Source organism: Thalia democratica, chromosome 9 (genome assembly GCF_965202585.1).
Source record: "Thalia democratica chromosome 9, ktThaDemo2.hap1.1, whole genome shotgun sequence".
In the NCBI taxonomy this organism is placed as follows: Eukaryota; Metazoa; Chordata; class Thaliacea; order Salpida; family Salpidae; genus Thalia; species Thalia democratica.
In genome coordinates this window covers 16,846,404-16,863,468 of record NC_139173.1, presented here as the reverse complement: position 1 = coordinate 16,863,468, position 17,065 = coordinate 16,846,404, and the positions used below count along the sequence as shown (strand labels likewise).

The window sequence follows — 17,065 nt, the reverse complement described above, 5'->3', positions numbered from 1 at the left end:
TTTATCTTAAATTAAAGTTGTTCAGTCAGTTTGTGTTTTATAGTTTAAACTAGTGATTCTTAAAAAATGCATAGAAATTAGCTATTTTTGTCACAATTTTTATTGTGTAGATAAAATATAAGTAAATGTAAAGGTAATTAAAAAATGGTCAGCAACTAGATAACAAGCAGTATTATTTTTAAGCTTAAGGCCATAGAGGGGTAAGCAATGTTTTTTACAAAATTGATCTTACTTAATAGAGTTTTTACTAAGTTTCAACTTGCTTTTTACCGTTTTATAAAATTCAAATTATTTTTTGAGATATGACAGATCAAAGTTAGGTTGCATAATAGGTTCACTACGGGAAGGGAAAACCTTAAAAGCAAAAGAAGATTATTTCATTCAAAATCTATTACATTTTTCTTCAAACTTTCATTCTAACCTTTATACAATAACAAAAAAACGTTACTTTGGACTTAAAAATTTTTAAGAAAAAATACTTTTTTTTGAAAAAAACATACTATTTTGAAATTTTTTAAGTTAATTTTTACCTTAAAATATTTGATTTTTTAAATAATTAAAATCATAAGAAAGTTTTTCTCTTACAATACAAGGAACATTTCCTAAAAATTTGAAGAAGATTGCTTGAAAAATGAAGGAGGAGATAAATTTTAAGTGATTTTTAAAATTTTCAAGAAAATTGGACACTAAAAAATTTTGGTTCAGACGTTGTATCGGAAACTTCTTACAAAAATTATAATATCTCAAAAGTTAAACAATATTTTTGAAAACAATAAAACTGGCTTGTTTTTTGTACTTAAAGCTTTTATATAAAAACTGAAGTTATTTTTTTGTAAAAAAAAGTGTTGGACCTTCCCCCATTATATTTAATTATTAAAAAAAAAACATATCTAGATCCTGATATATTTTTAAACAGATTTATAAACACCATTTTTTCATACTTGACTATATTTGAATTGTTTCATTTATTGTTTTTTGTTATTCTAAAATTGTGTGATATTTTAAAAATTCACTTTAAAAACTGTATAAAAATTTTATTGTAGATACCTAAAAACAAGAAAGAAAAATGTGAACGCTCACAATTATGGTCAATGGATTGGTGTGGAGAAAAACCTTTTGGTCATCGAGCCTCATACCATACACTTTATAACATGTTTTGAGCAGTTTTAATTATGACAATAAAAAAGAAACTTAATACCAATGAAAAATCAATATTTTTTATTATTAACAGTTTTTTTTTTTTTTTAAGTATTAAAATTTAAATTAACTCAAAACAATTTTTTTTATAAGGAAAAAATTGGTGTGCACTCTTTTTTATACCCATTTCTGCCAATATTGACTATAAAAAACATAGTCTACCATGGGCACCACACAGTCTCCTCCCTTAGATTTAAATTTTTACAATCATGTACTTTCACAAATACATTGATCAAGGGAAAAAAATACATTAGTCAAAAAATAAATCACAATAAAAAAAACTACTATTAAATAATACTGTACATACTTAAAAACTTGTATTACTTGTATAGTGGACTTATCAGCTGTTTTTTTTTCAAGTAATAGTATTAATAATCTTACAAGTAAATAAAATTCAAACTATTAAAGATCTTTAAACATAATATTGTACCTCTGTAAAAAAAAACGCTATTCATATAACTCATGAATTGATATAAGAATTAATTTAAGTAAAATAAAAACTAAAAAACCTATCTTTAGCCACATTGTCAATGGAGACAATACAATAACATTAAATCCCAAATCTAAAAAAAAAACCAGGCCATCTCTGCCCAAACCCAGTTAAACCACCATCAATCAGCCCAAAAATATACCAATACCAAAAATTTATCTTAGTTGTTAAAAAATATAGGGAAATTAAGTTTGACTTTGATCTGTTCTGATTGATTTTTAAGTAAAACAATTTTTAGTCCAGATTGATTAGATCAAAGGTAGCTTTGGTCTAAATTCAGGTTCTTGTTTATTCTCTATTCAGGTTCTTGATTATTATCTATTCTGATTCGAGGTTTCTTGAAATATCCTCCCATACTTAACATTCAAGATAGAATAAGGTTTCAGAACCAAAAAGAATATTACTCTAGGGATATAATAATTTATCACTTTAAATCTTGTTGAATGATTGTGATTTTTATTTGTTCTTGTAAAGTAAGGCTTAAAGTTAAATGGCAAAGTATAACTTTTAAATTTGTGCATAAAAACTTTTAACTAATACTTAAACATGTTTTATTTTTTATTTTTATACTATTAATACTTTCATTCCAACCTTTAAAAAGACTGCATCTAATGCTCTATTTATAAGTTTATCAATCTCAGTAATTTAAGTTTTACTAGCCCTACCCAAACACAACAACCTTATCTTACATGACTCATCAGAATTTAATTAAAATACAAGGAATTTTGATTTAAAAAGTACCTTGTTTTGTATAAAATACCTATTGTCTTCAATCACTTAGTTTTTACTGCTTCAATATGGTCAGACCAATTGAGGTTACTATCATTTGTAACAACGTGATACTTATAGCTTTCTACCTTTAATATAAATGAATTACCTATTTTTATATCTAAATTTGTATTTTTACATACTTCTGTCTTACCAAAATTAAAGAGCATGTACCTTGTTTATTTACATTAAGTTTAAGCCTGTTGTGAATTAACCATTTTGATACATTTTCCAACTTGTGAGTTTAAGTATATATTATCTCTTTGATAGGTGTTTTTCTTCAGAGTAGTATATAACAGGGTGTCATCTGCAAAGTTCAAGACTTTTAGGGTTGTATTGTTTTGTAAATTATTGATGTAAACTAAAAACAATAAGTAGTATGTAAATTATATGAGTAGTGGGTAGCTTGAATACTAAAAGGTCATTGAACAGCTTTTTTCCGGTGCATAACTTATTTTAAAAATATAACAAAATACATTTTATTTTTCTTAAATTTATTGGAGTATTTTTGTAGTAAGTCTCATCAGAAATTTTATCTTACTAAGTTAAACTGAATTGAAATTGAAATAAAATTATACTATAGAATAAAGTTTTTAAATATAAAATGACGTAATAATTGAATGTTAAAACTAATTAAAAGCTTATACTATAGAACTGTTGCAACTTTGTATGGTGAAGCTTTTCACCAGACTTAGTTCTCCTTGCTTTCTTGAAGGCAAGTTGAAAACACTTCGAAATACTTTCCTTTTCTTTGGTTATCCAGGTAACTTAGTTTCAAAATTTATAACAAGAGCTAGAAGTTCAACACCTTTAAAAATGATTGGCCCTCGAAAGTGTCCAGTATACTTAAAACTTCCTTACCTTGGAAATATTTCTGAAGGTTTTCTAAGAAAATTTCTGAGGAAATAAACAAGGTTTTCAGCTCTGTTCATTTGAGAACAGTGTTGTATACTGATTGACCTCTAAGTGAAATTTACAAAGATGTTTCTCCCACCCATGAAAAAAGTAACATCATCTATAAATTTAGTTGTCACTGTGGTAGTGACTACGTGGGAAAAACATATCAAAGGTTTCATTTAAGAATCGATCAGCATGTTTAAAAATATTGAAAAGTTGGTTTGGTGGTCATTTGGAGAAATCAACAAAAAAATACTTTTCTGCAATTGGGCAACATTTGTTGGATACCAGACAAGATTTATAAATCTTTATATTTTGTAACTTTAAAGTAATTAGTTTCTTGTTAAATTATATTCTAAAGTGTAGTTTCAATTTTAATTCTTATCACTGTTTTATTTTAGATTGTTTTTAATCTAACAAGTTTTATTAGTATACCAAATTTATACAGCATAAGCATTTAGTTAATTTTTAACATTCAATTATTACGTCATTTTATATTTTAAAACTTTACTCTACAGTATAATTTTATTTCAATTTCAATTCAGTTTAACTAAGTAAGATAAAATTTCTGATCAGCCTTACTACAAAAGTACTCAAATAAATTTAAGAAAAGTAAAATTTATTTTGTTATATATTTATAAAAGATCTTTCTTCACATCTGGTCTTTTGACTATATTTTTAGCTGCTTATTTATATCTTTTTTGAGATATATTATTATTTTGTGTTCAACAGACAAAGTATTTTTCTTTTTTGATCAAATAATTTGGTCTATTGAATATGGCTAGGAAAAAAATTTGATCCATGAATTATTGTCTCATTTTGTGCGGTCTGACATCTTCTTGGACATCTTTGCTACTCATTCTTAAGACAAACAAAACACAAACAATTTAAAACATTAATACTAAATCTTATTCAAAAAGAGTATATTAGCTTTAAATTATTGTTTTTTTTGGTCCAGAAACATTTAAAATAGATAAGTGGTTAGTAGATCAAAATTGCTTAATAGCATGAACTTTATTTTTATTCTAAACTTTTAGTTTAAAATTTTGCATTTATTTGAAGACTTTTTAAATTACTACAAAAATAGAGGAATTCCCCTTTGCTAGTATACCTATACAATTTGAAAAATAAATAGTAGTTCTAACAAACAAATAACACATAACTTGCATTTGTTGTTATGTATTTAATACTTATGTTGTAAACCGTAAAAACGTTTTCAGTATTAGCTTAGATGTTTTTTTTCAAATACTGTTAATACAAACTTTTGAGTTTTTTAGCTAATACTTATTACAGGTTGCTATTTATTATTTGTTATTTGTTTGTTTGAATTTTTTTCTTTTAATTTGTTAGTTTTCCACAAATTCTATAATTCGAATTGAGGAACAGTAAATACTAGCCTTTACTTAGTTCTTAGTATATCTTATCTTGACAAACTAAAATCGAAAAAAAAAAGATTTTTAATTGTTAGTTTGTTAGTTAGGTAAATAATCTTAGTTCGTATAGGCTACGTTTTGAAGAAATATTATATTTGGCTCAAACTATTTTGTCAAAGATATCAAAGACTCGATAACCAAAAGGTTCCTTTGTACACCAAGTCCTTAGACCAAACTTTTTGAGCGCTTTTTTCATCGTTCAATAAACAAAATATTAAAAGCGATTTAGGAGTACGAAACCTATGTACTTAAAATGGGAACGGGTCACTTTTGCACGAGCGTCACTTTTGCACGAGCGTCACTTTTGCACGAGGGGACACTTTTGCACGAGCGTCACTTTTGCACGAGCGTCACTTTTGCACGAGGGGACACTTTTGCACGAGGGTCACTTTTGCACGAAGGGTCACTTTTGCACGAGGGGACACTTTTGCACGGCGACTCTTTTGCACGAGCGTCACTTTAGCACGAGGAAACACTTTTGCATGGCGTCACTTTTGCACAAGCGTCACTTTAGCACGAGCGTCACTTTAGCACGTGGGGACACTTTTGCACGGCGACACTTTTGCACGGAGGGTCACTTTTGCACGAGGGGCTTTTTTGCACGGCGACTCTTTTGCACGGAGGGTCACTTTAGCACGAGGTGACACTTTTGCACGAGGAGACGATTTTGCACGGCGAAATTAAAAAAAAAAAATTTAACTTAAATAATATTCGCTTCTAAACGCAAGTTCTTTTGAATAATTAAAACGTGGTAGGTTTTTAATAAAATTTTAATATAAAGTTTTTATTTGAAGTTTTACGTAGAACAATATAATAACGTACCACGGTTCAATAATTTATTATTATTAGCTTAATTTAAACAGACTAGTTGAATACACATTATTAATTTTAAATAAAAACAACTTTGAATACATTAAATGAAAATAATCTGAATTTTGTTACTTTTTAAAAAGAAAGATAAACTTAATTAAGTAAGGCTTCAAAGCACGAATTTTGAGTATTATTTTTACTTATTTTCTCTTGATGTTATAATTAGCATTATATAGCTATTAAAAATTTATTTTATTTTTATTTCAAACATTTGTTAAATTAAAAAAAAAGATTTAGCTACTTTATGAAGTGTAAAGGTATTTCAAATCTTACCTGATGTTTATTTTTATTTTTAAATTTAGCTTGAGAAGAAAAAAAGCAATAAAATAGCGCATTTTTCATGATTTAAACTTAGATTATTTCATCACAATAATGTTGCATGATCATGATAAGCCAATGAGAGAGTAACATTTGAAAGTTTGAACTTATGTTCATCAAAAATATCAAGAGATGCTTACACCAGCATTCCATGATCATGAAATAAGCCAATGAGAGCCTAACGTTAATGTCCTTGGAGCGTAAGGTTTTTATTTTTGTTGTTTGTTGATGCATTTAAATACTTGATGTGGATCGTTCTACACCAAAGCGTAAATAAAAAATAGTTTATGGTTAAAATTTTGCTTTCTACGTTAACCTATAAATTTTATATCAATTTATGTTTTTATCTTTGTTATAAAAATAAACTATTTGTGTTGTTTTATTTTTTTTATGTGTCTTCCAGTTTAAGTGGTCTAGGTTTTGATGCCTAGGTTCATCATATGGACAATAAACTTGTAACCGTATAGTAAAATACATAAAAAGACATAGTTGTTGATTAATATATTAAAATTCAAAATAAACTAGAATAACTTACTTACACTTAAATTTTTTTTTATCCTAGTTTCTAAATAAATTAACTTTATTGTCCCTGGTATGATTTTTTTATAAATAATTTTGTTTTATCTTTTCGTTAGTTTGTTTCTAACATTAACTTTTACTGTTTAAGATTTTAGATCTTTCACTTTTTGCCTTTAATATAGGTATATTATAAAACTTTAATTTTCTTTTAATGTTACAGACATGGTAGTAGCTATAAACCTTTTAATTGGCCTGCATGCAAAATTGATTATCCGTGCGAAAAAGTCATCGTGCGAAAATGTCGCTCTGCAAAAGTTCATCGTAAAATCGTGACGTTGTGCAACAATGCTGCCGTGAAAAACTGTCATCGTGAAAAAATGTCGCCGTGCAAAAGTGTATTCTCGTGCAAAAGTGACCCTTCGTGCAAAAGTGACCCTCGTGCAAAAGTGTCCCCTCGTGCAAAAGTGACGCTCGTGCAAAAGTGACACCCACCCACTTAAAATTGCTAGATTAAAAAAAAATTATAATACAATTTTTCCTGACATATTACTTACTTTTGAGTTACAATCATACTAGGGAAATTTTTAAGCTTAATTTCTATTGATAAATGTTCTTAATTTAAATGCTTACATTTATTTGTTTGTACCATTAGGTTTTCAGCCCAAGTTTCAAGGTAACAAATACATGACTATAAATACAAGTAAACACAAGTCTATTAGTATGTAAGTACTATATATAAAATCTTTAACAAAAATTTTAATGATCAGGGCTACCATTATTTAATTAATTATTAAATATTAATTAATTATTAATTAAATTTCAGTGTTTGAAATAAATAAATTATTTGTTACTACGAAAATTTTAAATGTTTAACAAAAAAGGTTACTTATAAAGTTTCATTTAATTGACTTCAGCCTTTTTACTTGACATTTAGCTTTGAAGACAATTAAATATTTTATTTACTTATAATTTTTCTATTCTTGTATTTTATTAGTTTTTGTTAATTACCTAGGATGATATCCACCAATATCAAACCGAAATTATAACATATTTGATGTTTTTTATTAATAATTTTAGGCTGAAAATCTATGTTTTAAGAAGAATCTAAAAAGATAATTTGTTTTTAACAAACTATATAAATATATAGTAAGAATTTAATTGAATTATTATAAATTAAGATATTTAATTAATTTTATTTTAGAATATTGTAATTGATATAAGTTATTGTATTAATATAATTGCTTTAAATTGTAAAGTAAAATAGATTAAATATTTATGTTTTATTAGTTTATGGTAAGCTTAGTTTTATTTATGTATTTAGAAAATATAAACTTTTAGCCTAAATTTATTGTTAAAATAGACATCAAACATAATATAATTTTAGCTTGATATTGGTGAGATATCATCCTACTAGGTAATTGCTGTTTTTTCTGCTTATGATAGTGTTTATTATTAAAGAAAGCCTGAATTGTACAAAGTTGTTTAAAATTCCTGAATCCTGGAATTTGACAATTAAGAAAAAAAAATCAGAAAAACCTTAATTGTAAGAAATTTTGAAAAAAAAACCTGAAAAAAAACAAATCTTCAAATAAAAGTTACTAAAAACTTTGATTTTCAACTACATTTAAAATAATAAAATTTCGATTAGATGCGAAAAATCTACCATAAAGATAAAAATAGAATTATATCATTAACATTTTTTATGAAAAAAATGTTTAAGAGTATATTTACATTATCTAGTCAATGTTATTATACCATTTAAGACAGTTTTTTGTATCCGTTTAGTTTTTTACAAAAAATAAGAAGTTAAGAAAACTTGGAAGATTTTTATAAAAAACCTTCAGCACCCTGATAATAGCAGACTTTAAATGTATTTTTACATTGAAAAGTAATTGAAATTAATTTTGAAAAATAATAGCATTGTTTAATTTATGTGTCTTAGCTTCCAACGGGTACACAATTGGCTGGCAAGTGACCATTCACTATTTTGTGATTAGAAATAAAGTTTTGTATTTTGGATAAAACTCGATTTTAACTTTATAAGACTTTTTTTTCTGCTAAAAGTATTTTATAAATAATGTAAGTGGAATGTAATTTATTTTTAAATTTTTGAAGTTCCTAAATACCTATAAATACTGCATAATTTTACCTCAAAATAAAAAAATAATTAGACTAAACAAAAATAACTTAAATAACTGTATAATATTGCTGTTCTTTACAGTTTTTATTGTATAGGGGTACAGTCCTGAAAATTATATGAGTTGTTTAAAACCTCAAGTTTTTCTTTATTTTATTTTTAATTACAAATTTTGATTTTTACAACTTAACAGGTACTTTCAAAGTAGTTTAAAAGATGTATAAAGGAAACTAACTCACCTGGACTCTCACTTTTTTTATTTTATAGAAAGACAGTTCTATAAAGCTTATACCAACAAACTCTTCTACTTTTTATATTTGAAGACTTTTGTATTATTCAAAAGTTATGCTTGACAAAAACTTTATAACCTTTCAGCAATTATGAAACATGTCAACAGTCATATTTCAAAGCTTGAGGGGAGTTCAAATTTTTTTTAAGATAATTAACATTGACCTTTTTTAAAAGCTACACTTGAGATATAGTCTAATTAGTAAAAATGTTTCTGTACAAGCTAACAAAGCATAAATTTTTCTCTACTGATTTTTTAGAATTTTGAAAAAAATACTTTAAATTTTTTTTTATTTTGTTGAGCTTTATTTTGCTCTTTATTTTAAAAACAGTAAAAAGCTACTTCTAACTAAATTGAATTTGTTTAAATTATATAATCTTGTAAAAATGTGCCTTATTTGAATCAATACTGTTAAGTTTAATATTTGATTAGTTAAATTTTTAATTATTAAGTTTATAACTGAAGTGATAACATAAATAATTTAGAATCTTCCATTATATTACATATATAACTGTCCAATTAGATATATATATATTTTTTCAAACTTATAATTTTTTTTAATAGCTTTTATCTACTTCTAATTGCTACTTATATAGACTTTAACTTCTTCAGTACCTGTTTAATAAATTCTTTATATCCATTATTATGGCAACTGCTGAAGAGAACAAGGATGTTGCATATTTTCTCGATATGGATGTAACTAGGTTTCATTATGGACCAAACCATCCAATGAAGCCTCACCGAATTGCACTAACACACTCATTAGTTCTAAATTACGACTTGCATAAACAAATGCAGGTTACTTTATTATTTTTTAATTAAATTTTTATGACGTATAAAAAGTAAGTTTTTTTGTTAATTTTACTTACTAAATATCTAAATACAGTTTAATTAACTTGATATTATTTATTTAACTTAAATTTTTTGACCATCTTTAAAAAAAAGTTATAATAATATTTAAAAGATCATCAAACTAAGGAAAAAAGTAGCTAACTTTGATTTGACCACATTAATAATAAATTTAATTAATAAAACTTTGTTTGCTATATATTAATTAAAAAACATGTTTGAGCTGTTTAACTCAAATTTTAAGAAAGGTTTTTTGTACCATTACACAAGTCTTTTGAAACTAATTGAAAAATAAAACTTTATTACTTTTGAAATATTTTTTATTTTTACAAAATTGTGTCTAGTTAAGATTTATTCCTAAATCTCAGGCTAGTTTTTATGACAATTCTGTACTTTTTTTTTTCTAAATTATAATTTATTACAAAATTCAAGTTATTCAGCTTCACTGCAAAACAGATTTTCAAACTGTGATTCTGCAAAAAAAAACTATTAAAATGACAAACAATGCAAAAATTGATAAAAATGCAGTTAAAATTTTAGAAAAAACATGCTGTGTAAATTTGAATTTTATATAAAGGCTAATTAGGTTACTATACAATATTCAAAATATATTAATAAAGTATAGTTAATATTTATCATCATTTCTTTTTTTCTCAAAGTTATTGTTTTTATTCTAGTAATTAATTTGTTTAGTAATTTGCATTTTTTAAGCCTTGTAGCTTCAAGAAGAGCTTTTTTTGCTTGTTGTTACACTACTTAAAAAGGTTTCTTATTAATTAAGGCTGATTTTTATCAACTGTTTGCGCTCAGATTTATATTTTTGAATAAAATAGTGGCAACTCTAGTACAAATGACTTGGACTTTTGTTTTGATCTGTTTAATTTTTAATATTTATAAGGTTTGTATTTAATTCATGAACCTATTTTTTATGATACACACACAAAATTTTGTTTATAGGTTCTAAAAACAGCAAAAACTCATTTTATTTAGTTTTATTGGACTTCTGCTTCTTTTTTTTTCTCAGACAATAATTTCAAAAATTTTATAATAAATTTTAAAGCAACATTTCTCTTTCAGGTATACAAACCTTATAGAGCCGGATTTCATGATATGACTAGGTTTCATTCAGAGGAGTACATTAACTTTTTAAGTAATGCTGGTCATACACATGTCACTCCTCCAATAAAAACTCTTCCATCATTCAATGTTGGAGATGATTGGTTTGTTTATGGTTGTGGACTTAATTTTATTTTTTTATGAACTTATGGTTAGCTGTTTTAGAAATTAAATTTAGTTTAAACATTTAAGTTTTTTTCATTTAGTTGTATTTCAAAAACTAAATAAATTTTATTTCAGTCCTTTGTTTCCTGGCTTGTACAACTTTTGCTCTATGTACACTGGAGCTTCACTTCAGGCTGCTACAATGTTGAACCACAAAAATTGTGAAATTGCTATTAATTGGGCTGGAGGTTAGTATTATTTTTCATATTTGTACTTTTTGCTGAAAAATTAATAAAATAATTGGTGAACATTTATTTAAATACTAAGTGTTGACTTAGTTATTGAACTATTTGAAACATACTAAGATAAAAACACAAATTTTAACTAAGTACATACATAAGATTAATAAAACTACCTATACTATAACTATTTTAAATAATTAGTTTAAAAACAAAGTTGCAAGACATGCTTTATATCAGTGTTTTGTTTATTAACTGACACTATTCTTATATACAAACCTCTTCTGCATATCTTGAAGTACTTCTTTTTAGGTTTGCACCATGCAAAAAAATTTGAAGCTTCAGGATTCTGTTATGTCAACGATATTGTTATTGCAATCCTTGAACTTTTGAAGTTTGTGGTTTTCTAATATTATGAAATTTATTTTGATATAATATTTAGAGTACTTTACATATTTCTAAAAAACACACTTTAAAGATGAAACTAGACCAGATAATAAATTTATTTAACTTCAAAAGTAATAAAAACCCTGTTTTACATCTTATTATTATTCACACTGAGTTAAGTTTCTGGAAATTATTTTTTTTTTTTGATTTAAAAAAAACAAAAATTTTCTTATTATCTATAAGCAAAATTATGACAAATTGTTTTTTATCAAGTTTAACTTGAATAAGTGTGTGCAAGATGAAACTAAGCTATTTTTACCAGGTATCACGCTCGTGTCCTGTACCTTGACATAGATGTACACCATGGTGACGGAGTGCAAGAGGCTTTTTATCTGACTGACAGAGTGATGACCGTGTCTTTCCACAAGTATGGAAACTTGTTTTTCCCTGGTTTGTAACTATAAGTTTATTCCTATCTATCCTTGACTGGTGCACTGAATTTTTTGTAGGTAAACAACTATATATTTTAACAAGTCATAAATGGAAGTTTACTTAGAATTTCGAATGTCATTAATAACAAATCAGAAATATTTTTTGTCAAATTAGTACTAGTTTTAAAATCAAACTAACAAAACTAAACATTTCAATTTTAGATACAGTGAATTTAATGAACTAAACAAAAACTGTATAACTTAGTATGCTAAAAGAATTTTTTTTGATAGATATATATTTTTTTGATTTAGTTTACAGTTGATCTTTACAAGAATATCACAAATGTTTTTAAAATCATTTAGTTTAATAAAGCCTACTAATTTCAATGTGAATATTTTACTTAGGTACAGGGGATATGTATGAAATTGGAGCTGAAAGTGGTAAATATTATTCTGTAAATGTTCCGTTGCGTGATGGAATTAATGATCAGGGTTTGTTATTTAAAGTTTTTAATATTTACTTTGTACTTTTCTAGCGTTTGTTTTGGAATAGCTTAAAGTATTTGTATTTTGTCAGAATAAAACCTTAAATGAGGTTAAACAAAGAAATTAATGCTATGAAAAAAGTAATCTTATTGTAAATGAGACTTTTATACAGTTTCCAAAAACTATTCAATGCTTAATTTTAATTGTAACATGAAACGTTAAGTTATTTTACAACTTAGTACAATATTTTAAAAGGTATATATTACAAATCAAAAAATGACCTGCCATTGAAACTATGAAACGAAATAGACTAACAAAAAAAATCTAATAAAAAATGATTGTCAACTTAACAATAAAGCTGTGTTATTACACTTTATTTTATAATTTTTTGAACAATTAACAAATATAAAACTTGTGTTAAAATCTGTTTTTGTTTAAAACATAAAAATACATCATCTTAAATGTACATATATTAAGTTCACTTCGCTTATTTAGATTTTGTCACACCATTAAATTTACGTGAAACAGTTGTAAATTATAAAAAGATATTGAATAGTACTTGTTTACTAAAAGCTAGAGGTTTTTAAAAGTTTATAATCTTATATATATAGATAGTAATATTTAATTTTATAACTTAAGTTTTCTAAATGATGTATATAACATTAATAAGAATATTTCTTTTTAGCATACACACAGTTGTTTTGCCCCATCATGCGAGGTGTAATGGATCATTTTAAACCAACATGTATTGTAATGCAGTGTGGTGCTGACTCTCTTGGCTGTGATAGACTTGGATGTTTTAATCTAACAATTGATGGGCACGGGTTTGTTTGTATTTCTATACTATAAAAAATGTCTAGAAAATTTTAGTTGTTGATAAACATTTAAACTCTATAGAGTTTTTTTTATTTTATGGGCAGTGAAACGTCGTCAGTCATAAAAATTATTTGCTTACAGTAATTGTTTTTTTTTTAAATAAGTCAGCCAATAATTTTTTACTTTGTGCTAAACCATTTTCCTACTTTTCTGTTATGAGTATTTATAAACGCTTGTTTTCTAACCGTGGCAAGTCCTTAAAATTTATTGGAGAAGAGCATAGTCAATTTGAATTGATTATTGTAAAATATATCTGGCAGACATTAATTTGTTCCTACAAAAAGTTTTGTAACATATTTAGTAGTAGTATAATGATATTTCTCTCATAATTTTGAATTTAAAAACGTATCCGAGTTAGATGTACTATTTAAATGTTTAAAATTTAAACTATATAAATGAACAGTTTTCATTATATAAAAATAATGTCTTAAATTTGTTTTGTCATTATTCTACAGAAACTATACATACTTACTCATTAGCTGTATATAACAATGTAGAATAATTAAACTTTTTAAAATGTGTTTATTTTTTTTAATGAATCTAGAACTAAAATATAAATTGTATATTGATAAAGTTTATTATGTATATATATTAAATACTAATCAACTGTTTTGTCATAAATAAAAAAAACAGTTATTTACTACAGTTATAAAAACTAGAAACTAAACATAGAAATTTGGTACCTTCATTCCTTATTTTACGTTTTACTTAGCTTGTACGTTTTTTTAAAAGTGTAGTAAAAATTAAGGTTAAGCATTTTGCAGAAAATTGGACAGTTTTAACTCTTTTAAATACATTAAAACTAGTATTGAAAGCAGAAAATAATTAAAAGTATAAACTTTGAATCAAAGTTAAAACATGTTTTTCATAATTAATTTTACTAAGTTATGATTTAGACTAATTTAAATATTTATTTTTTGTTATGTCCTGCATTAAATGGTAAAACTTTGATATTCTGTTACTCGATATTTTTAAATATTTCTTTCGTGAAAAAAATAACAAAAAAAAATTTACAAAAAAATCAAAAATAATAAACTTACAATAAGAACAATCAAAAAACTAAACATTTTTAAAAAGTATTTTTTAATAATTTACTTTAAACATTTTTTTTTATATATCAATTTTGTATTGTGTGCTTTTGTAAACTTTTTGCAAAAGAAATTTTATATTTCTTTGGTGATTGCTGCATCAATTCAGCGAAACAACTGTCAGCACCATAGATATTTAGTTCTTAGTTATTTGAAGCAGTTATTTTAGCCTTGCAATATTTTAGTTGTCTAAAAGCAGTTTGACACTAATAAATCTAAAAAAAACACTACCAAAAGTTTTTTTTTTTGTATATAAGCTGAAGTTACTTTTCGACTAAGATACGCATGTAATATTTTAAGTGTTTTAAAACATAACTAAGAAGCACTATTTCGTTCTTAAATTCTTGTACATTTTACAATATAAACTTAAAACTTCCTTGCAAAATGGTTATACAAATTAAAAAAAAGTCGAATAAGCTTTGTACACTCTTAGAAATTTGAAACATAAAACGTTCCTGTATTCAAAACTGTTAACTAAAACTTTGATTCATAGTGAATGCGTAAAGTTCATGAAATCGTTCAATGTGCCGATGATGGTGCTCGGAGGTGGCGGTTACACGGTGAGAAATGTCGCACGTTGCTGGACTTACGAAACTTCCATCATTGTTGGCCAGGACGTATCTGATGAGCTGCCCATGAATGGTTGATTGCGGATTGTTTTAAAAAACAGTTAAAGATTTAACGATAGCTGTTATTACTACTTTAGCTTAGAGTCTCTGTATTTATTCTGTTGTTTATAATAATTAATAAAAAAGCTTAGTTATACGGGATGTGTTAGTTACTAAAACTATTTAAAAATTTAATTTGTTAAGAAACTATCTTTGCTTTTTATAATTTATGATTTTTGTTTAACAGAGTACATTGAGTATTTTGGACCTGATTATAATCTGAGACCAGATACCAGTCGTGTTATGGAAAATCAGAACACAAAACAGGTTTGAATACTGCTAATGAGCTATAATTTCTAATAACAGTATTAAGTATTTTTGTGCATACTTGAGTTTTGAAGTTTCAGACACAAAATATTTTTTTTTAGTTTTTAGAGCAAATGAAAATCACGACCCTGGAAAATTTGTCCCGACTCGACCACGCACCTAGTGTGCAAATTCATGACGTTCCGCTCGACTTGCTTTCGTTTGAGAACTTCAAAATTGAAAAGGAAAACGCAGACCCTGACCTTCATGAGCCTAGCGATGAACGGTGACCTTTTACTAATTAGCCTGCTTAGCTTTTTTTTATCTTTGTTACCAAACATTTTTTAAGTAAAAGTAGTACTTAGTTGATCATAAACAATATTCTCTCTAAATCTAAACGTGTTTGAATAAAGTACATTTATTAAAAATGCTAGTCAACTTTTGTTTTTATTTGCTTCAGAGTTGAAAAAAAGAATGAGTTCTACAATGATGATAAGGATCAAGATCAAGAAGACGGAACTAAATCATAAACAAAGATGATCTTAACTTATTATGTAGTATTTAGTAGGATAACTTGAAAAATTGTTGTTGCTAGTGAGCTATAAAAGAAGAAATGGTTGAAATTAGAGTGATAACTTATAGTAGTTTTTGTTCTAAGTTGGTTACAATAGATTGCTTATCCTTGTTAGATACGTAGTTCCAACAATTTTTCAATGCAGCAGACAATCGAACTTTCAATCGTGTTCATTTAGTATTTTATGAAAATTTACTGTACCATTGTTCTATTTAATTAAGGCTTATTTGAATTTTAGAACTAAACTTATTTTTTTATTTTGTTTATAATACTTAATAATCTTTTTGAATCTGTGTTGTTTTTTATTAATTACATAACTATAATGTATAACTTAAATATAACTGTTCAAAATATAGTTTTAATTGTTTGCTAACAAAAGATCCTAGTGAAGTAACTTCACTGGAATATAAATGAAAACAAATTATACAGTAATCTTCCTTTATTCTACCAACATATGTTTCTGTGTGTCACCGAATCAACACACTTCAACTGGGTTCTGTATATTTACTGGAATATAAATAAAAACAATTTATACAGTAATCTTCCTTAATTCTACCAACATTTGTTTCTGTGTGTCAACGAATCAACACACAGAAACATATGTTGGTAGAATAAAGGAAGATTACTGTATAATTTGTTTTAACTTAAATATACTAATTTTAGCTAAATTTGAAAAAAAAATCAGTTATTTTTTCTGTTAAAATAAAATTATTTGTTGAATATTCGCTGCACTATTTTTTTAATTTGAATAATATATATTTGAATTCAAGAACTCAACTATATATTTAAATTTGTTTACAAAACATGATATTCTTTATATATCAAAAACCTAGTTTAAAATTACAAATATTAAAATGTGTATTTTTGTTTATTAAACTATAATATGAAGTTAAACTATGATAACTAAGGCTAAAACTTGAAAATTTTTATCAGTTATTTTTATTATTAAAAAAAAGTTGAATTCTTTTTATAGATTTGATAATTACATTTTTAATACTGAACAGAAGTTTAAATTTTTATCCTTACATAAAATAATTTTATAAAATTATAATATTGATTTTAGTAAAAATTGTACAATCAAA

General features: G+C 25.4%; 1 protein-coding gene across 1 annotated transcript; it reads left to right on the top strand.

The window, feature by feature from the left end:
• Positions 1 to 9,534: 9,534 nt before the first annotated feature.
• Positions 9,535 to 16,526, top strand: LOC145844151 (histone deacetylase 3-like). The gene is made up of 11 exons (XM_082951514.1): positions 9,535 to 9,716; positions 10,845 to 10,987; positions 11,124 to 11,236; positions 11,540 to 11,621; positions 11,937 to 12,064; positions 12,451 to 12,537; positions 13,217 to 13,355; positions 14,989 to 15,137; positions 15,351 to 15,430; positions 15,532 to 15,695; positions 15,870 to 16,526. Exons 1-11 carry the CDS (start codon positions 9,564 to 9,566, stop codon positions 15,937 to 15,939), a joined length of 1,308 nt encoding a protein of 435 aa, XP_082807640.1. The 5' UTR covers positions 9,535 to 9,563; the 3' UTR covers positions 15,940 to 16,526.
• The last annotated feature ends 539 nt before the right edge of the window (positions 16,527 to 17,065 follow it).

Coding starts and splice junctions, on each gene's coding strand:
- LOC145844151 (XM_082951514.1), top strand. CDS start 9,564: ATGGCAACTGCTGAAGAGAACAAGGATGTTGCATATTTTCTCGATATG. Junction 10,988..11,123: donor TTCAATGTTGGAGATGATTG/GTTTGTTTATGG, acceptor ATTTTATTTCAG/TCCTTTGTTTCCTGGCTTGT. Junction 15,696..15,869: donor CATGAGCCTAGCGATGAACG/GTGACCTTTTAC, acceptor TATTTGCTTCAG/AGTTGAAAAAAAGAATGAGT.